The following is a 21,301-nucleotide window of genomic DNA, read 5'->3' on the forward strand; positions in this document are numbered from 1 at the left end:
CCGCGGGGGCAGGAGCGGGGCTGGTCCCGGCACCTGCGGCCGCAGCCCCCCCGTGCGCCCCCCCCCGAGCAGCCTCCGGGGCGCGGCGGCGCTGGGCCGGGAGCGAAGCGGGGGGGGGGGGGGGAGGGGAGGGGGCCGCGCAGCTCCCACCGAGATGCCAGAAGTTTGAGGAATGCTTTCTCCTTATAAAGTTTTCTTCCCCCTTCCCTTATCTCCGTCCGCGGCCATTTCTGGCAAGGGCCGAGGCTGCCTCGGGGCCGCAGCTGCCAGCCCCCTTCCCGTAAGCGCATCCCTCGGCGCTGCCCCGGCCAGAGGCAAACGTGCTGGAAGCCTGCTGCCCCCCCCGGACCGCTGCCCCGTGCCCTGCAGCCCTTGTCCCGCTCTGCCAGCGGGGCCGGGGGGGCTGCCCGCCCCCGGAGCCTTCCCTCGTTCCCCTTCCAGAGTGCCCGGGGCTGGAAGCTCGCTGCGTCTCGGCAGCTGCTGGGGGTAAAAGGACCTTCCCGGGGGGGCAATGTCCTGAGAGCTGCTGGGCTCCGTCACTTGGTGAGCTCGGGGCCAGCACCACCCCAGGACCATGCCGGCCCCCAGCTCCTGCTGTGTCCCGCGGTGCTGAGCCCCGGGCTCGGCCCTGTTGCTGCCCCCCGGGGCAGCCGGATCGGCCCCGGCACTGGGGCGCTCCTGGAGAGGGGCCCCTGGCAGCAGGCAGCGTTTGTGCTGGGAAGGGTTGCGATGAACCGCGCAGCCTCTTCCAGCTCCGCAAAGAGCCTTTTTCTGGGGCAGAGCGGAGCTGGGAAAACCCCCAGGAGCCAGAGCCTGACGGCGTGGCTGGATGTGGCCCCGCTGCGGGGCTCCAGGGGCATGGGGACGGTTCTGCAGCAGCGCTGCCCCGTGCTGCAGGAGCTGGGCCCCGTGCTGGTGGCCCCGGGGACCCCCTGGCAGCAGGTGGTTTCTGCTGGCCCTGCTCCCAGCTCTGCCTCCGGGGCACCGGCGCCTTCGCCACCAGCGGTGACACGTGCAAACGTGTCTGGGCTCACGCTGGGGGTGCCGGGCTCAGCTCTGCCCGCACAAGCCCTCTCTTCCTGTCTTACCGCAGGTGAACTTTGGATAAACTCGTTAGCCTCAGGTCCTCAGGTCCCGCTCTCTGAAAGTGCTTAATTTGCTCTGGTTAATGTGTGACAAATAGCCACGTAACGGCACTGCCTTCTCAGAGCAGTCTGAAACATTTTTCTCACTCGGCTCCCCCCGTCCCGGGGGCAGGAGCTGCCCGCTGCCTGCAGTGGGTCTGTGCCCCTGGGGGCAAGAAGCCAGGCAAGTGAGGCCCGAGGCCGGTGGGGCTTCAGGGACGGACATGGTTTTTGTCTGGTTTTTGGGCCAAGCACGGAGCAGGGATGCCGGGCAGCATCTGGCCCTGGCCGTGGGTCTCAGAGGCAGCCTGGAGGCTCAACGCAGACACCAGGAGTCTCAGCCAGCAGCACCGGGCTGAGCCTGCGCCGGCCGCAGCTTTTACCAGTTCCTCTGCAACTCTTTGCTGTGGGAAAAGAGCAAGAGGCACAGAGAGCCCGGGTCCGATCCCAGCATCCCAGCAGGAGGAATCCCCCCTTGTTTCCGGTGCCTGCTCCATTTACACCGCATACAGGGGAGGCTTCTGTCTGCCCAGGCACTGGAAAATGCTGCACATGGGAGGCCAGCCACACCAATCCTGTTATTTTTACTCTCCTTAGTAAGACAAGGTTGCATTAAGAGGGTATTTGCACTGCTGGATGCCCAAAATAACTCATTTGCTCAAGGTGTTCAGTGGAGGGTTGTGACTTCCCTTGCTCCCGCCCTGGTCCTGGAGCAGCTTCAAAGCGGGCTGGTTCCTGGCCCCCGAGGTCACGGCACAGGCAGAGCCGGGCTGTTTGCTTTCCTGGGTGTGTGCGCTGCTCACCAGCTTGCAGGCGTTCAGCTGCACACGCACACCAGCACACCCTGACTCAGGCTCTTTCTTGTGCAGGCAAACAAACAAGCCCATGAAAAGGGACAGTGTCTTCCCCTGAGCTGATGCTAAATTGGCAACTGACTCCTAACCGATCTGCATGTTTGCCTGGATCCCCTCCCGCACTGAGGAGGATGCCTTTGGATGCATCAGACATGGGATCAGGCTCTCGGCATAAAATCAGCCAAGAGAAGATATTCCTGAGAATTGCCGAGAGCAAAAATGTGGAATCAACCTCAGAGATGATGAGGCAGGCAGACGATAAGCAGCTTGTCTGGAAGACCTGGGGGCAAAGCGCTCTGCCACGTTTGTAGAGGGAGGTATGAAGAGGAATTCATGGTTTCACAGCCTTTGTTCCCAAGCCGAGCCTGTGTTTACCATTTAAGAAAAGCAGAAGCCAACCTTTCACGTCACCATTTATCCAGATCCAAGCTCTGGGCTGGGACCAGGGTTTGGGGCCGGGTGGGCAGCATGGGCTGGGTGTCGGCGGTGCGGAGCGGGGGCTCCCCGGGCAGCGGGGCTGCGCAGGCAGGAGGAAGCGTGAGCGGGGCACAGCGTTCCTTTTGCAAACTGAACTGCTTCACCCTGATCTGGGTTGAATTCCAGTCTTCAAATGTAATTTCCAATCATCTTGCTGGAAAAACCTCAACCCTGCTTCCCCGACAGGGCCTTTGTGTTGCTGAGGCGCATTTCCCCAGTAATCCTACACCTACGCGAATTTTGACGGGCATCCTCATGAGGAAATCAAGATGGGATCTCAACCTCGTTCATGGCTTTGATTTGTAACAATGCTCACGCACCTCTCAGAGTGCAAATTTCCAGAATTAAACACCTGAATCTGCAGGATCCCTGCAGGACGAGTGACGTGCTCACGTCTCTGGTGGCAAACGGTGACCGGGGCAGGCTCAGTGCCTTCTGCCCCATCCGCCCCGTCCAGGGCAGCTCCCAGCCATGGGCCCTGGGCGAGGGCCATCGCATGCAGGTTCCCACCGGTCCCTCAGTCCCTGGGTTGGCGGGGGTCAGGCTTGAGTTGTGCTTGGGCCTTGGTGTTCAACCCTTTGGAATCATCTATGGCCCTGTTTTCTGGGATTTGTTTGTCCTTTGCTCTATTTTTTTTTTTTTTTTTTTTTCCCCATGCTTCAAAATGCCTTTGGCCATTAGCAGCTTACGGAGCGCCAAGAGGCTGTTGTGATAGGAATGGAGCCCACGGCAGCTCCACTGGCACCAGCGAGCTGCGCCCCGGTCCAGAAGGGGCTTGGGCTTGGGCTTGTGCTGTGCCTGTAGCTGTTGTCCTTGAGCCTTTGCCTTGCCTCAGCTGGTGCTTTTCTCCTAGCCCTGGACAAGGGCGCAGCTGCAGCTCTGCCTGGAGAGCTTCCCAGCCCCGGTGCCTCCTGCTCTGCCTCTTTCTTCCTTGCTCTTCCCTCTGTCTCTCTGCGGTTGATAACTCAGCATCCCTCCTGCCCCCGCAGTCTGCAAGGCCGGGATCATGAGAACTGGGTGGAGAGAAGGAGGAGGATGAAGAGGAAGAGGAGGAGGAGGATAACGATGATGATGAGGTGATTAAGGAAGATGATGAGGAGGAGGAGGACCACACCTGCAGACCAAGCCCCCTGCTCAGCTCTGGCACTGGTGCTGCCTGCTCTGCCGGGGCAGGGAGCTCGTGGCTCTGCTCTGGCCACCACCACCTGCGGACACCGAGCCAGCCCTGCCCCTCGCGGAGCACACCGGCACGCACACAAGCTGACCCGTGGCACGTGCCCAGGTCCTGCTGTGCGCGCCCGTGCTCCTCGTGCGGCTGCTCCTGCGCCTGCCCTGGGGATCCCGCCGGGTCTCCAGGAGGAGCAGGGGGTCCTTGAGCGCTGGGCGAGGCTGGTGTGGGACGGGAGGATTGAGCAGGGCCACCCCGCGGCTCTCCCAGCCCTGTGCACAGCCCCTCCTGTCCCACGTGCGGTGCTTTCTATTAAAAGCCACTTGCTGCAGCCGATGCCAGGCTCGGGGAGTTCTTGCCCCGCTGCTTTGTCTGACCCAAGTGACCCATTTCTGTCTCCAGGCTGTTTTTGTCTCCTTCTGCATGTAAAATTTATTAGCTTTTTGCGTTTGGAAAAGAAGCATTTTCAGAAGGCCTCCCGGGAGCAGTGCTCGTGGGCTGACAAAGCCGCTGCAGCCCCAGGAGCCCCGCGTGGGAGCGCGGCCCCACAGGGACCCCCTGCGTTCCCTGACAAATGGCTTTGCCATTTCATGGGTGGGAAAGAGACATTGATTAACTCCTGCACTTGCCTTTCTGGAAAGGTTATAGCTTAATTGGTCAGACTCAGAGTCATAAATCAGGCGCTGAAGGATCAGCATAGCTAAGAAAATTTTTGCAGAATGTTGCAAAAACACTTTTTGGTAGGATGCATCCAGCTGTGCCCATGAAGGGCTGGGGTGCCAAGGGCAGCCAGAGCATCAGGAGAAAACTTTTTCCCTCTACTGCGGAGCAGGAAATTCTCAGTTCTGCTATCAGTTGATCTCAGGATTTGCAAAATATTTTTTTTATTATTCTTTCCTTTTGGAAAAAAAGAAAAACAGGAAAGCCATTGTTTGTTTGATTCAGAAGAAGAGATTTTAACCCCATTTTGGAAGATTATTCTCTTTCTCCATGGGAAATGCTGCTCTCCTCTAACTTAAAAAACAAAACTAAAAAACCCACAACATTTTCCTAGCAGAGGAAGGAGTGGAGAAGGAAGAAAAAGGCTTTTCCCACCAGGGCAGAGCACAGCTTGTACTCCCGAGCAGTGGAAAAGGCCACCCAGACCGGCCCTGCTGCAGGCCGGTCGGAAAGGTGCCGTGTGTCCCACGGGGCACGGGAGGATGCCTCGCCCCGGGCAGCCTGCCTCCGCCGGGCATTGCGGGGAATTTGGGGCAGATCGCCCCGTGTCGGAGTGAGGCTGAAATCCTCCTCCTCTTCCTCGCTGCTCTCTGATGGGCACCGCTGGCTGCGAGCACGGCGTGAGGAACCCAGCTGGCCTGGCTGGCCTCTTGCCACCCCTGGGAACCAAATCCCCAGGGGAGCGCGAGGTGCCCGCGGGACCCTGAGCATGCGGCGGGCGAGGCGCGCGGCGGCTCCGCTGGCCGAGCGCGGGGAGTGGGGAGGGGAGGCGGGCACGGCTGTGAGGCGTTTATTATTCATGTCGGTAATTATTTCTTCTCTGATTCTCCCCAGCACTTTATTGAGGAATTAGGATGTTAATATGAGGAATCGCGAAAAGACACTGCAGACATCCCCGCTACTGCTGCCGCACTGCTGCTCCTCACAGTGGCAAAGTAGAAACCGTTCCTGGCTGCCGGGTTCCCGAGGTGCTGGGCTGGCCACGGTCAGCCCCCCACCTCCCCACGTGCCCCCTGCAGCCCCCTCACTGCCTGCTCTGTCCCCATGCAGCCATCGATCGCCAGGCTGTGCCGGCCTGACACTGCAGTCAGGGGCTCAGCATCACCCCCAGCACCCGTCCTGCTGCAGGGTTCGTGCCTCTCGGTCCCCAACTCGACTCTTCTGTTTCTGTCCCCATCACCAATCCCAGCCTTCCGCCACTTGCTTTGCCTGCACCCATTTCTTGCATCTCAGGCTGGGGACTCCCTGGACCTGCCTCTGGTTCCTCGGGCAGCCTGTGCTCTCCCTCCCTTCCCCAGAGGCTCATTTTAAAGGTGAGGCCCGGCTGTTGCCTGCGTGATGGGTGTAAAGCGCGTGCTCTGGCTGCCAAACTGGGGCCCGGGCACCAACATCTCTAGGCAAGGTTAAGGGACGCTCAGAAGCAGAAAATGGCTTTGCTCCTCGTGTGATGGTAATAAAGAACAGAATGGATTTTAGTGCCTTTTCAAAGGGCTCCCAGGAAACTATTTATTTAAACACAAGGAAAATAAATGAAAAATGCTGAGCATCTTTTTCTTTTCAACATGGAAGCTAAAACAGACATTGCTTGCTACAGATAAGCAAAGAGGCGACTTTCCAAAAGAGGGTCGTAAAGCCCAAGGCTCTGTCCCTCATCATTTCTGCCCTTCATGTGTCTGGGTTGTTTCGGTGCTCTGACCTCATATAACCACTGGAAATGGTGTAGGGAAACAGCAAAGCATAAAGCATCTTCTGGAGCACTGTAGGTGTTATTCTTATAAACAAGCAAAGCACTTCAGAATCAATAAGGAGTTTTACTCGTGGCCGCTAGAGAGATTTCATCTCTTGAATTATATGATGGGATAAATGAGATCCCAATCTGGCTGCCACCTCGTGTATCCACAGCTATCTGTTCACAGCCGGGCTGAAAGGCTCCCAGAATTAATTAGAATAATCAATCCTAAAAATGACAAAAGTATTGATTAGCATTTTTGTCTCCTCACAGCCTGGCAGGGCTGTGACTCCAGCAGTATTGCAAAAGTGATAAAAAGCAGCTCCTGCTCTGGAGGGAGGACGCTTACCCAGGGACACGGTGTGACAGCGCAGCGTCGAGGGGGCTATGTGCAAGGAAGGCATCGCGGAAATGCTTCCACGTTACAGCATTTCAGTGATAATATTCTAATTCCTCTGCTCTTGTTTCATGCACTCAGTGGTTCGTTTTCGATAACAGACCATGCTGGGCCAAGCCGACCCCTCCTGGCTGGGATGAGTCCTCAGAAGGGAGTCCTGGTGGTCGGGCAGCGCCCGTACGGGGCTGGCACGGGAGGGACGAGCCGTGTGTGCCTGGGCTGGGTGCAGCAGCGGCCCCGGGCACCCCGCCGGCTGGGTGCAGCTGCCCTGCCTCGCTCCGGTCCCACGGGGTCCTGCAGCCCAGGGTGCGGGGCTGCCCCCGCGGGAGCTGAGCAAGGGGCCGGGGCCGCTCCGCCCTCGGGCCCCCACACAACCACAAAGTCTTGGCCAGCTGCTCGTAGGAAACACTCGGGGGAAACGCAGTGTTTGTGCAAGGCGGGCAAAGCAGGGCACGGAGTAGGATTTCACAGCATAGGTGGGGGCAGAGTTCGCAGAGCCCACGGTGAGAGCCGCTGCTCTCCGTGCCCTCATTCATGCACTGAGTCAGCTCTGAAGTAAAGGGCTCAGACCTGGTCCAGGGCCAGATGATTGGGAAAGGGTAAATATCATAATACGAAGAAGTAGAAAAGTGGCCTGGCTGGTGTGACCTCAGTGAAATTCAGGACATGGAGATGATTGGAAAATGGAGCAAAATTGTCTGGGTTTAACCCAAGATGGGTCGGGCAGACATCACCCGGTATCTCTGCATGATAATTACTTTTAAGCCAAAAGGAACGGGACAGACCTCAGCTATCTGGGTTTCAGAAAGGCAGAGATAGAAGTGCTACTAGGGAAATTAGCATTTAAGCCGGAGAAGATGGGATTTAAAAGGACTGTGAGAGGAGCGGGGACCCAGCAGGACCGCGAGAGGAGCGCAGGGCAGCGCGCGGCAGGCTGGCGGCGGGTGCCAGCAGCAGAGGGTCGGAGCGCTGCCCGCGGGCGGGGGGCTGCCGGGCCTGCCCAGAGGGACGAGGTCAGAAAAGCTCGTCTTGGCGAATTTGGCAAAAACAAGGCCGGAGGGGGTATGACTGATGCTTACAAACTCCGGGATGGGCAAGTGCCCTTTAAGCTGCGGAGCAGCACCGCGTGGGACTGCGAGCCGTGCCCGCATGACGGCTGGGAGTAGGGCAGTGTTTGTCTGCGACGCGAAATAGCGCATTTTGTCAGACGGCTCCCGATTAGCTCATGGCGCGGCTGCCGGGGGGCGGGCAGCGGGTCGCCGTCCCAGACAGCCCGTCCCTGCCCGCTCTCACCCGCAGCAGGGCGTCTCAGCGGGCGAGACGCGAGCCGTGCAGCTGAGGACGGGATCCCGAGGGCCGACGGGGATGGTGATGGAATGGGTCGCGCCCGGCCCCGCCAGGTCCCCGGGGCTTTGGGCAGCACGCTCCCAGCAAGGGGCCGCTGAGCAGGATGACACCAACCTCTCCCACGTACCAGGGGAGCGGGTGGGACGGGGCCGAGGCTGCAGGCAGAGGCATTCCTCTTAACCCCTAAAAAAAGGGAGAGGGCTCTTCTGCAAGCTGCTGCAGGGCACCGGCACCCTGGGTTTCGTGGTGGGGAGCTCGGGTGAGCGGCCTGGCTAGCAGTGGGGTGCAGCTTCCCAACGTGCTCCACAACGACCACTCTGGGCACTGCTCCGCAGGTTTATTGCTATTAATGAAGTTAGTCGCATGTTAACGAACGCCCGCAAACGAAGTGCCCGTTGTCGTCGCTGGGACGGGGCTGCAGCAGTGGCACATGGGGGGGTTGCACGGCAGCTCTGGGCACGGGCCCCCCGCAGTGCCCCGGCACGGCTGCTGGGCACCTGGGCTGCTGGCGTGATGCAAACCCGGCCCGTACACGGATAAATGCACTTTACATGATGATTGCTACACACCTAGAGGATTATTGATTAACCTTGTGAGTTCTGGTAAATCAGGTTACTGCTGTTTCACAGAGGGGTGAGTGTTAAATGCTGAAAGGCTGAAAAAAATTGAAGGAATCTGAGACTCAGTGTTGGGCAGCGGGCCCCGGTGCCCCAGCTCCAAGCAGGGGACGCCCCAGTCAGGGATCGAGATATCCACAGCCGGGCAGAGACAGCCCGGACGGAAAGGGGCCGCTTTTACTTGGCGTTTGCTTTACCCAGCCCCGCGGTGCAGTGGTTTTCCAGGTAAACAATCTGGGGGGGCTTTTCAGAGGCGCTGGGCAGCCGGGGGCTCGGCAGGTCCCGGGGCACAGCCAGGCTCGCCGCTGGGGCTTCCTCGGTGGAGGTCTGTGAGTCTGAGTCTTCAGAGGAGAAACTGCTGTGGCTGGAGACCTGGAAGTACTGGGTGGTGTCCGCCCTCTGAGCCGCCGTCTGGCCTCGCGTGCTGGGGGCTGCCACCGCCCCACGCCCCAGGGTCTTGCTTGGAAGGGGGGGACACAAGCGGGCAGCACCCAGAAAACCCGCCTGGGGAGGAGACGTGGAGGGATGCGCCTGACGGGGTGGGCTGAGCTCCTGGGACGGGTTTCCTCCAGTCCCCTGCCGGGCTCTGCTGTCGCATTTTGGGAGGGAGCCGCCGGCCGCCCCACGGCACCGCGATGCGTGCTCGCCCTCCTGCACCCCCTCGCAGTGTGGCTGCGGGGATTTTGGCACTGAGCAGGTGGCTTCACCTGGCTCCGTGCCCACAGCAGGGCTAGGAGCGCTGCTGACCGTGGGCTGCCCCGAGTCCTGCGCCGCTCCCTCGGCCGCGGCTCGCTCAGGGCTGGGAGCTGCTGGGTGGGCTGGGGCTGCAGACCCCGAGGAGCCGGGGGCGCCCCCCTGCCCGTCAGCCTGTGCTCCCCAGGCCTCCCGCAGCTCTGCCAGCATCTCCTCGAGGATCTGCCGGGTCTCCTGGTACTTGTGCCACGCCTCGGTCCAGGCTCCCAGCCCGCTGCTGCTCTGCATCCTGCGCACCTGCGCCTGCATCTCCTGCAGCTTCTCCATGGAGAACTCCACCGACAGCTTCTGGAAGGAGCTCTCCAGGCACTGCAGAGCTTCCGGGCACCCTGCTGGGCTCCCCCCATGCTTCACCCGTGCTGAGCACTGCCTGCAGCTCACGTTCAGCCACGTGATCTAGGAAACAAGACGAGAGCTGCCGGTGTTCTGCTGCCCACCCACGCCTGGTCCCTGAGAGGAGCCATGCACCCACCTTGCTGGAGAACCTGCAGAGCTCGCGCAGCATCTCCAGCTCTGCCTGCCGCCGCTCCACGTGCCTGTAGAAGCTCACCAGCTTCGTCTGGAAAAGGGCTGCAGCCACCTGGAAGGGGTCTGCCTCGGGGAACACCGAATCCTGGACCTCAGCTGCTTCCTGACACAAAGCCAGGCCGTGCCGGTACTGAGCCTGCGGGGTGGTAGGAAGGAAGGAAGGAAGGAAGCACGGTGCCCGCTCGCAGCATGGCGCTGACCTGCTGCCCGGGACCTGGCCGCTCAGGGTGAGATTGCGAGGAACAAATCTGTCACCACATCACTGTCAGATGCACTTGTGGGCTCTGCAGCGTGGCCCTGCAGGGGAGGGGGCTGTGAAGGAGGGATTTCGGGGTTCAGGAACAGCAGCCTCAGCCCAACCCGCAGCAGGGAGCAGCGGGCAGCACCCCCAGGGCAGCGAGGCCGCAAAGGGGCTGGCAAAAGTGGGAGGACGTGGGCTCAGTGTATCAAACTTTGCAATGATGTTTGAACACTTCTAATATTGCACGTTCCAATTTCTGCCAAGTGCCAGGCAGAGCACCTGGGCCAGGTACCAGCGCTGTTGGTAGCAATGATCCATGGATAGGTGCTATGGAAACCCCCTCCGAACATACTGTGGCCTGACAGAGGAACTCGTTGAAGCGCTCGAAGGACTTCTCGAAGCTGTCGGGGCTCCACTCCTCAGCACCCATCTCCTGCAGCCGCGCCGCTCCCTCCCCGTCCAGCCAGCACCCGAGCTGCAGGGGAGACGGGCGGGGGTCAGGCGGGACCGGCCCCCCCGGCACCTCCCTTTCCTTCCCTGCACCACCCGGCTCTCAGACTGGTTATGCGCGGCAGCCCCGCAATTAAAATCAAAGCTCAGGCAATCCTGTTATTATCTGCACTTCCTTCATCATCAAACTGAGGAAACGTGAAAATGTCTCTGTGGCATTCCCCCGGCTGGACAGCTCTAATGTGCTGTGCCTGGGGGGGCTCTGGCTCCGGCCAGCTCCTGGGGCTGCTCCGCTCACCTTGCCGAACTCGGCCTCCAGCTCCCGGACCTTTCGGAGGAACTCCAGGCGCTCCAGGCAGCTGTTGGACTGCGACACCAGGTCGTGAACCTCCTCCTCCAGCTGGTTGTACAGCCCCTCGGCTGCCTCCATGCTGGCCCTGATTGAGGGGGGAGACGGGGAGATGGGGCTGTTGGTGGGTGGGGGGCGGTGGTGCTGCCTCTGCCCCGTGGCAGGGTGCAGGGCTGGGTGCCCCAGGCACAGCTCTGGCTCCTCGGCTGCTCCGTGCCTCCCAAAGCCTCTGGCCGAGGCAGCTCTCGCTGGGCAGGAGCCTTTGCCTGCACTGCCCTGGGCAGCCGGCACCTGCGGAGCAGCCGGGCAGCGACGCAGCACGTGCGGCTGGTGGGAGCCCAGTGGGTGCCCGCAGCAGGAGCCGGGCAAGCTGCCTCCTCACCCTGACCCTAAGCCCCCTCACAGCCCACCCGTGACGTGTGGGACCCGCACAAAGGCATTCCCAGGCTGGGGGCGCACTGGGCAGCGGGCAGCACGTGCCAGCCCCATCACCACGCGTGCCGCAGGGGAGCACGCAGGGCACTGCCGTGTCCTGAGCTCCCCGTCCCGCGGGGCGAGCGGGGCTGACGGCATCAGGCCATGGGACGGGGTTTGCTGCGGGGCTGCCCGGCCCAGCCGAGGGAAGGGAGCAGGGGGCAGCAGTGGGATCAGTGCTGCAGGCGTGCGTGCGCCGCCGAGCGAGCCCAGCATTCCTGGACACGGCACCGCTGCATGTGTGCGGCACCGCCGACACGTGCGGCATCGCCGGGGCCTGGCCCCATCTAGCGGCTTTGTCTGAGGCCAGCCCGCGGGGCTCGCTGCAGGCGGCGTCGAACAGCCCAGAGCCCGGTCCCACGGCCGTGGGATGACGGCGGAAATCCTGCAAAGTGCCGTCCGGCTGCAGGCTGCAGGGAGGTTGCGGGGCAGGAGCGGGCACGGAGCCAGCGCTGGGACGCGCTGGGAAGATGCTGGTGCTGGTGGGGCCCGGGCTGTCCCCAGAGAGGTGGCTCTGCCGGCCGCGGGTCCCAGTCCCCCCCCTCGCCATCGCAACCGCCCCGCTCCTACCTGACGTGGGGCGAGGTGCTGAGCCGGGCGGCCTCCCTCCGCAGCCGCGCCAGCACGGCCCCCCCCTCGCGCTGCAGGAGGACCAGCTGCGGGTCGCTCAGCACCCTGCGCATCAGCTCCTGGTGCCGCCCGATGCACGTGGCCGCATCCTGCCAAGGGACGGACACGGGCCTCAGCGGGGGCCTCGGGATGGGCAGCTCGGGGCTGTGCCATGAGGGAAGAGGGATGGGGACAGCCCCGGTACCTGCGTCCCCGCCAGGCCATCGGCGCTCCGCAGCTCCTGGATGCAGCTCTGCAGCAGCTCCGACGCCCGCCTGAGGCTGGCCGCGAAGGGATGCAGCTTCTGCGGGGGGAAGCACCGGGGTGAGCGGGGCCGGGCGGCTGCACGGGTGGTGGGACAGGAGCAGAGGCTGCAGGGAGGAGGAGGAGGTGCAGAAGGAGGAGGACCGGCACTACCAGGCCAGTGGGGAATATTTTGGGGACACTGCATGAAGGCCAGTGAGGAAGGGAGTGGGGGTGGATGTGGGTGCGAAGCCAAAAGCAAGCTTTCCTATTGCTTTCCTGGGGATGCCCGTGAGGCACAAAAGCTGCTCCGTGCTTTGAGCCTCGGGGACAGAGGGGCACCGCGGGAAGGTGAGGAGACAGCTGACGGCGTGATCACAGACACCTGGAAGAACTGAACCCACTCGCCGTGGCAGTAGGGGAAGGTGCCGTCCAGCTCCGCTGTCACCTGGGAGCTGTCGACGTAGCGGCCCAGGGCCTTCAACGACGTCAGGGTCTCCACCTGCGGGGCAGGAAGCTCGTGAGCGCCGCAGGACCATGCTGGGTCCTTCCCCTGAGAATCCCCAGGGACAGCACGGAGCTGGAGGCCGAAGCCATGAGCTCGGTGCTCCCGCGGGGCTGAGCACGCCGAGCAGCAGCTCCGGCTGCATCTCCCTGCAGCTCCGCCGCGTTTGGATGCGCGGGAGATCACCAGGACTGCAATAATCTGCCACGACAGCCATGCTAGGTAATCAAGCTCATTAATATTTCACATTATATTAATTAAGCAGAGCAGCACTAGGAGAAGAATAAGCCCTGACAAGCTTAGATTTACTATCCTGACACCTGTGTCCGGCCAGTGGCAGTGACTGGGGAAGCACCTGCTAGCGCTGCCCGGCAGACCCGAGGGCAGCAGCCCCGGTGCGGTGGGGACCTGCCTGGGGTCCCCAAGCAGGGGGACCCTGAGGAGGGGACAGGGACGGGATGGGGACGGGTGGCCCTCACCTGCATGCCGGGCAGCCTCTCGCGGTGGGCACCCAGCTCCTTGTCGGCCAGCAGCAGCACGCTGTGGATGCAGCCAGGCGAGACGCTCTGCGGAGGCAGGGAAGAGTCACCCGGGGCAAACCCCAGCGCGCTGCCCGCGGGCTGCCCGTGGCGATGCCAGGGCCCAGGTCTGCTGAAGCCATGGGGAAACAAAGGAAAAGGCTCCCGGGCTCGCTGGCACGTGGAATGGCAACCAACTGCTCAGGGCACGGCCCTGTCCCCAGCCAGCACGGCAGCTTCCCCGGCAGAAAGGACCCATGGAAAGGAACCAGCCAGCAAGTCCCTCCCTAGCACCAGCGATGCTTCTCTGTGCGGGCACAGAGGATGGATCCTGCCAGGGCTGAGGAGGGACCTTTGGTCCTGAACGGCCGCGGCAGCGGGGCTGGCATTTCTGGGGCCACAGAGACGCAAGTGCCTGGCGTGGGCTCTCTTTGGGAGCAGGGGGCTCTGTCGTGGTCGGGGACTGTCCGCGCTGCTGTGGACGTGCCCAGAAATTAGAGGCTTAACGGCAACTTTGGGAACAAAGGGGCGGTTGTTTAAGTGTTGCCAGCCTGGCAGGAGATGAGAATGTCTGTTGGGGAGAAAGCAGCAAGAGAGATGTGGTTTTTTCTAGATAAATATATTGTGATGCAGCAGCAGGCAGCTGAGATCTGCCCCAGTAAGCCCGCACCATGGTGCTTACAGGTAAAAATCTGTGAGTGAGACAAAAGCACGGCCTCGGGCACCCCGGGGACGGGCTGCCAGCAAAGCTGCTCTGAGCTGGAGGGTCTGGATGTGGCTCTCAGGATCCCATCATAGGAGGGCTGGCACCTCGGCCGCCGTGGGACAGGGCCTCCCAGCATTTACCTGCCACCGAGCGCTCGGCCCCATGTACCTGGACGGAGCGGAGAGCAGAGAACAGAGCCGGGGAGGGCGGCTGCCTCCTGGCGTCCACCACGGCTGTCAGCCCGCTGTCCTTCGCATCCTTCCTAGCCCAGGGAAATAAAGCACAGTGACAAGGGGGCAAATTCTGTTGGTCGGCAGTGGGTGTTCCCCTCGGACTAGACCCACTGGAAGACAGGGCAGCACATCCCCCCGGAGGAACAGCAGCACGGGGGCCGTGGCCTCATCCCTGCGGCTGAGCCCCAGCCCGGGGCAGTGCGGGACGGGGACACAGGGCAGTGCAGCAGGGACACAGGGTCCTCACCCCTGCCCCAGGGTGACTGCGGTGGGGACTGAGGACACGGTGATGAGTGTGCAGGATGTGCCCAAAGCAGAGCATGCAGGACACAGGGCACCCGTCCCGGCTGGCTCCTGGGGCTGCTGCAGCCCCCGAGCCAGGAAGCAACCAGGAGGGTCCCACCAGGTCCGCCCGGCCCTTACCTGGGGAGGGAGCAGAGGCAGAGGAGGAGCCTCGCCAGCTCAGCAGCAGAGCACCAGGCGGCCCCCCAGGCGCTGCCGCTGGTGGTCACCTGCAGGAGGGCCCTGCCCAGCTTGTCCGTGCCACCTGCGGGGGAAGGCGGGTGAGTGACCCCCTCCGTGGTGCACAGCCCACACCGAGACAGCTCTGCCCGGCCAGCACCAAGGGGCTCCCGCAGCCGGCGCGGTGGCTGCCTGGCTCCAGCTCCCCCCCAGCCCTTCAGCAGGGGCAGCGAGAGCCGTGCCGGCCCGCGAGGGCTCTCGCACCAGCACCAGCCCTGGCATTTCCAGGGCCGAGCAGCTGGGGATGGTTTTCCTTAAAAAAAAAAAAAAGACGGTTTTGCCAGAGCAAAACCTATTCCAGCTCTTGGGAAAAGGAAGAATCCAAACATTTAGCATTTGGCAGCTAAAAGCTGAAAAGCTTCATTTCTGAGGAATGGTGTGGGAGGGCTCCGTGCAGCTGAGCACAGTGTCAGCTGCTCAGAGCAGACTGCCTTTTTAACGTCTTTTTAATTTTTATTTTTTTTTTCCCAGCTGAAAGGAAATTTTCCACCTGGGGGCTTTCTGGACTCTAGCAAAGCCCTGAGACCTCCCTCCAGACCCCCTCTCCAGCAGAAAGTCCCCTCCAGCCCCCGTGGCTGGCGGTACCTGGCAGGCAGATGATGCCGGAGCGCAGGAGCCCGGCGTGCAGCTCCTGCCAGGCTGGTGGCTGCCGGCTCCGGGGCACCGAGGGGCCGTTCTGGCTGCCCATGCTCTGCAGGGGCCGGTCCTCCATGGGGGCTGTAGCCGCCGCGTCCGTACCTGCCCATGGGAAGAGAGGAGAGGAGCTGGCAAAGTGCAGTGGGGCGATGAGATGCGACCCCTCTGTGCAGCCCTCCGTCCCGCTCGGTCGTCACCTTTCCCAGCTGGCTTGGCTCTGCCCATCCTGGGCGAGTAAATGGCTGACACCTTCTTCCAGCCCCCTTCGTGCTGGCTGGCGGAGCCGTCCCCGGGTGCTGTCCCCAGCCGCGGGCCCTTCAGGAAGGAGAACTTGTGGCCAGAGCCTGCTGCCTCTGAGCGAGCAGGGGCCGGGGGGAGCCGGGGGCTGCCCGGCCCTGCCGCCTCCCCCCCTGTCACCCCTGGACTGGCCCCGCGGGGGCGGTGGGCGAGCAGCGGGGGGCTGCTGGGGTGGCCAGCCCTGCTGCCACTTGGTGCGGGGGTCTTACATGGGGCAGCAGGGGGCACGGGGCTGTCCGGCTCCTCCAGGATGGCTGCCATCAGCCCGGGGCCGAAGCTCACCGGGTTCTGCAGGGCGGCCAGGTAGGAGTCGCGGTGGCGGCACCGTGGGCCGTGCAGCCCCGGCTCCCCGCTCAGCCTCCTCTTCTGGCATGGGCTGCAGGGACCCTCCTGCGAGCTCGGCCCCCCCACACGGGGCCAGGAGCCCACCCCTGGGCCTCCGTTCGCCCAGGGCAGCACCGCCGCAGCCCCCTGCCCCACTGGGTGGGCGGGCGGCAGGGACCTGGCCAGGAGGTCCAGCTTCTCCTGGGAGAGGTCCAGCAGGTCCACGTACTCCCCCTCCAGGTTCTGGCTGACGATCTCCTGGAGACTGGGCACAGCCAGCGCAGCTGGCGTATGCCGCGAACCAGCTTGGTCCACCTTGATCAGCCCCGGATATCTCCCCTGGTTTGACTTCCAGGAGGCGTCCTTGCAGCCTGGGATGGTGCCTGGGATGTTGCTGTAGGGCTCGGGGGTGCCTGCCGTGCCGCGGGACACGGGTGTGATTGCTGCTGCAGGCTCAGGAGCTGGGCCATCTGGGGCACCCATGGGCACGGTGTCGGATCCAGCCTTGGGCTTGTCAATGAACTCTGGCGTGGCGATCTTGCTCCACGGCAGCGGGGCGATGCCATTCTCAGTGGCCACCAGGCAGGTGTGCAGGGGGGGGCCCGGCATGGTCGCAATTAATTTCCTCCAGCCACTCGTTGGTGAAGAGCAGCGCGTAGGTGGCCTCGGGGATGGGCGTCTCCTCCACGCTGCGCAGGTCCTGCGAGAGGTGCTTGACGGTGATGCGCGCCGAGTGCTCCTCGCACGGCTCCGCTTGCAGGTAGAAGTCCCCGGAGCGCAGCAGGAGGGGGTTGAGCGGCGCGAGGTGGACGACCACTTTCTCGTGCAGACACAAGGGCCAGCCTTCATGGAGAAAGATGCAGTTAAAGTAGGGAGCCTGGGAGGGAGGAAGAACACAGGGCATCAGCAAGAGCCTCCGCCTGCTCCCATGCCCTCCCAGCTGGGCCCCGCGTGCTCTTCCCGGGATGGAGACTGAAGAACCCACAGACCCACCAGGATGTCCCTGAGCGGAGCCCACCCGTCAATGCTCAGCCTGTGGCCGTTCCCGGGGGTGCTGCGCGCTCCCCCCACGCTAATGGGGCGAGGCAGCGCAGGAGGGCCACCTTCCAGTGTCAGGGGGACGGTGCGTGCTGGGGTCCGTGCCAGGCACACCACAGCGCCCGCTCTGTGGGGAGGGCACAGGGGCAGGGATGGGGATGTGCAGACAGGGAGGCACAGCTCGGGGTAGGGCCCGGCCCCGCAGGGCATCATGCATGAGGGCAAAACTGGCCATGGAAGCGAGGCGTGGGGTGGTGCGCGAGCTTACACAGGCCGCCTGCCGCACGTGCTCGAAGAGGCGCTTGGCTGGGATGAGGAACTCGAGCAGGCAGCAGAGCCCGTCCCCGCGGTAGCTGGTCTCCAGCAGGCGGAAGACCTGGCCCAGCACCGTCGGGGCCGTGGCTTCGAAGGGCGGGTAGAGGGCACGGAGGGCGCCCTGCACCGCCGCGTCCAGGGACTGCGCGTCCTGCGGGAGGAAAATGTCGCTGGTGGGGAGAGCGGCCCCGGGGCGGGATGCTGTCACCCCTCGGAGCCTGTGCCACCATCCCATGCCACATCCACCTGCAGCGCGGCTGAGCTTGAGGCTCAAACCCTTCCTGTGCTGGGAGCTGGGGAAAGCGGGCACAGAGCGCACAGAGCACCACGGAGCTGGGGGCACAAGCACGGCGGGTCCAGATCCTGGAGCTCGCTGGGTTTGGCTGTGGTTTAATGAGCCTGAGAGAAGCCCCGAGCGCAGCCCGCTGCCCTGCTCAGACAGCCGGCCGCACAGCAGCCGAGGGGTTAAGCTGAGCCCCGGAGATATGCCGCGCTCAGCAACTTGTAGGAATGCAGCGGCCGGAGGGAGATGGAGAAAGGACAAACATCTGAAGATGGATGGAGTGTTTCGGTTCAGACCCGTTGTTGGATACGATGAACTCAAAGTTAATCACTGAGTGTTTTCTGGGAAGTGCTCTGCTGGGTCAGAGCCCCATCCTGCCAAAGACTTCCAGACTGGGTCAAGAACGCCGGGTTTTGTGCCGTGCATAAGATCGCCTGAGTTTGCTCTCCCGGCTTTGCAGAAGACAGTAGTTACACAGAGCTCACGGATGCAATGGTACATGGAAGGAAGCATTCAGAGCGTTCATATTAAATCTCAGCTGCACCACAGAGAGCGCAAGGGTGAGTATAAACATGGCTGCACAAAAGAACGCCGTGCCAGTGAGCAAGGGTGACAGAGATGTCGATGTCACCAGCTCGTTTGGGGGTATTTCTGCCGGAGAGGCTCCAAGAAGCACCAAGACAAGGCTGGTGGGGGCTCGATCCTGGCCGGCGGGTGGGCGAGCTGTGCCTTTCTGTGCGGGATAGGGGTCGGCCAGCCTGTTTGGGGGGGGCCTGCCCTCTGCCCTCTGCCCTCTTCCTCTGGACGCTTCCCCTGCTCCTTCTGTGTGTCCAGTGCCGCGTGTGGCCCTGCCCAGCCCAGCTACCCAGGCTCTGGCATCAGGCACAGCCGATGGCGAAGCTGAGCCCCTGACCTGGGGCTGGGCTCCAGGTGTAAGGGTGAAGGGATCCTGGTGCCCCCAGAACCAGCATCTTTCCCGGTGGCTGGCAGCAGGGCAGATCCCCTCCCTGGCCAGCTGCAGCTCACCCTTGGCCCCGCAGTGCACAGAGCAAGGCGTGCTCAGGGGTGCCAGGTACGAGCTGGAGGTGGGAACGTGCTTCGGGCAGCCGATGGCGGGTCTGGGAGCCCGCCCAGAGAGAACGTGGCCTTGGTTAATGCAGCTTAATTAGCTTTAATGTGCTTTAGCTAAAGCACTTTGCAGTCACACTTTGGTTAATTCTTCTTGACATTTTCTGTGTCTGTACCCAGAAATCTGCCGCCGTCGGGCCTGGAAGGAGGAGCTGCGGGGCCTGGGCAGAGAGGGAGGAAAGCGAGGCCCTGCTCACTGCCTGGTCTGCACGTGCGCTCCCTGCGGATTTCCCCTCACGCGTGCCATTCAACGCCGCTTTTCTCACGCTTGGTCTGCCTGCATGACATCCCTTCCTGGGGGACCTCGGCCAGGGGGCCTCCTGCCCCAACACCCCGAGCTCGGCTCCTTCCCGTCCCGGCGTGGCGGCGCAGAGCGGGGCGGGGGATGGGCCAGCCCTGCACAGCCCTGGCACGTCCCAAAACCAGCTCTTCTGAAACCAAACCAGACTCTCCCTGGCCAAGCTCATTTGGCACTGATGAAAAAGCAAAAGAAATCAGAAAGAGAAGCCTGGTCCCGCTGAGCCACGGGGCTGCTCCATGCCACGGGCAGCCCCCAGCCCGGCCGTTCCCCCCGCAGCCGCAGGGGGGTCTCTGAGGGGTGGGGGGTGCAGGCTGCGGTCCGGAGGGGTGAGGGCGTGCACGCTGCCAGCAGCCCTGTCCCAAACCCGCTGACACCCCAATGCCGTCCCCCGAGACCCCACGCTGCCCTCCCCATCCTGCCTGGCTGCCACTCGCTGCGGGGAAGGTGCCGAGCCCGTGGAGACTGGGGGGCACTGGTGGACGCGCAGCCAGGGGAAAGTGGGGCGTCAGAGCGGGGACAGCCCTGCTGCCAGGGGGGGCAATCTCATCGCCCTCATCAAAACCCAGCCGCAAGGTGGATTGCTACGGGACGGATCCACTGAATAAACAGAGCCACTTTCCTGCCAATGGAATAAAAACGCACAGAACTTCCTAAAGCAGCAGGGACGGTGTCGGCCAAAGCCAGGAGAAAAGTATTGACTGATGGAGGCACCAGACACAGCCCGGGTTGCGCTGAGGGATATTTTGGCCTCGAACGCCTAGAAATGTTTTTGTTAAGTGTCACAAAGCACTTCATCACCGCGAGAGGTTTTTGGGGTAAACACGGCGCAGCAGCTTTGTGTTCGTGCGAGAGGCTGAGGCGAGCCTGGCCAGGGAGTGATTAGAAATCAAAAAGGAACCAATTAGCCCACTTCCCTCCACCAGCTGCAAGGGAGTGCAGGAATGAAACAAAAGGCGTGAGGGAGCATAAGGAGATTTACATTTGCAAAGCTATTTCCATTTTAATAAGCCAAAGTGCTGTTAAATAGAGATTGATATTTCTCCCCAAATACCCATATTTTCCAGAAGTGGTTTATACCAACACGGCGAGCCGGGCTTTGGTGTTTTGGTGCAGGGAAGTTGTTTAACTCACACCCAACGCCACAGGGTGACTCCGCTCCCTCTCCTCTCCCCAGCTCAGGAGGGAGCGAGCTTTGAACGCTCGGGCCGGCAGTGAACAACAGCTCCTCTCCCTCTTCCGCAGCTCCCCATCAGCGAGCTTGGCAGGGCAGGACGCAAACGCTCACCCACAGCCCCGGCACGGAGGAGCCGGAGGCCGGCGCTCAACGCAGCATCGCCCGGGAGCCCGAGGCAACGGCGCGTGCGGCTGCGGCGACGGACGGACGGACGGCCCGGGGGGGATGCGCCGCACGTCCCTGTGCCCGCGAGGCCGGCACGGCTCGGGCAGCGGCACCCGCTTGGTGCACCCCAAGCTTTGCAGGGACGTTGAAGCCCTCGGGCCCCGCGCACGCCTCGCCCCGAGCCCGCTGCCACCCGACGCCTCCGCGCTCGGTGCCAGCCTCGTGCTCGGGCGCGCGGGGCGCGGGCAGCAGGTGCTCGGGGCAGCGGCAGCGTAAAGGATAGGAAAGCAGAAGGCATTACCATGCTTAATGGGAAGTGGCAGAGGGCCCGGGGGAGACCGCGGCAACAACTGTCCCTTCCCTCTTCCTTCCTCGGGGCCCGAGCGCTGCCTTATTGCCCGCGGCTGGCCCGCCGCGCTCCGCCGCTCCGCTGCGGCTTCTCCCCGGCTGGTGCTCCTCGACTCCCTCGACGAGGTCCCGGTGCCCCGCGACGAGGTCCCGGTGCCCCGCGGGCGCTGCGGGGCTGCCGCCACCCCCGGCCCCATCGGCGCGCCCGGGCCGCCGGCCGGGCAGGCTCCCTCCCAGCGGCCGCGTCAATGTGGGAAAAAAAAACAGAACGAAAGAAAAGAAGAAGAAAAAGAGCGAGCCCCGCTGGCGGGGGAGGGGAGGGGAGGGCGGAGGGGAGGAGAGGGAGGGGAGCGGAGGAGAGGGGAGGGAAGGGAAAGGAAGGGGGGCGCAGCGGGGGCTGCCCGTGGGACGCGGCGCTCGGTGGCTCCGGCTGCCAGCGCTGCCCGGCCACGGGGCGCCGAGTGGGGTGGCCCTGGGGTGGCCCTGGGGTGGCCTTTGGGTGGCCCTGGGGTGGCCGTTGGGTGGCCGTGCCGTGGCCGTGGGACGCCCACAGTCCCGGTGCGGAGCTGTCGCGGTGCCAGCCCCGACGAGCGAAGGTGCCCACGGGGGCCACGCTCCCACCCGCTCCGCTCCCCCCCCCCGAGCCCCCACTGCGGGGCTGCGCTGCCCGGGGCTGCTCCGTGCCCAGCTCGGGGGGCAGCGGGGCTGCAAAGCCCCCGGCCAGCCCC

At 63.2% G+C, this 21,301-nt stretch overlaps 1 protein-coding gene across 1 annotated transcript; it reads right to left on the reverse strand.

Annotated features, from left to right (window-relative positions):
* Nucleotides 1–8,138: 8,138 nt before the first annotated feature.
* On the reverse strand, nt 8,139–20,672 carry KIAA1755 (KIAA1755 ortholog). The gene is given in 15 exon segments (XM_048050662.2): nt 8,139–9,582; nt 9,659–9,850; nt 10,308–10,430; nt 10,704–10,842; nt 11,799–11,947; nt 12,043–12,141; nt 12,466–12,582; nt 13,065–13,151; nt 13,978–14,071; nt 14,466–14,589; nt 15,150–15,302; nt 15,398–16,424; nt 16,426–16,698; nt 17,128–17,325; nt 20,527–20,672. Coding segments are annotated over 15 exon segments (3,750 nt in total). The 5' UTR covers nt 20,530–20,672; the 3' UTR covers nt 8,139–8,610.
* Nucleotides 20,673–21,301: the final 629 nt, after the last annotated feature.

This window comes from Anser cygnoides, chromosome 16, assembly GCF_040182565.1.
Source record: "Anser cygnoides isolate HZ-2024a breed goose chromosome 16, Taihu_goose_T2T_genome, whole genome shotgun sequence".
Lineage (NCBI taxonomy): Eukaryota > Metazoa > Chordata > Aves > Anseriformes > Anatidae > Anser > Anser cygnoides.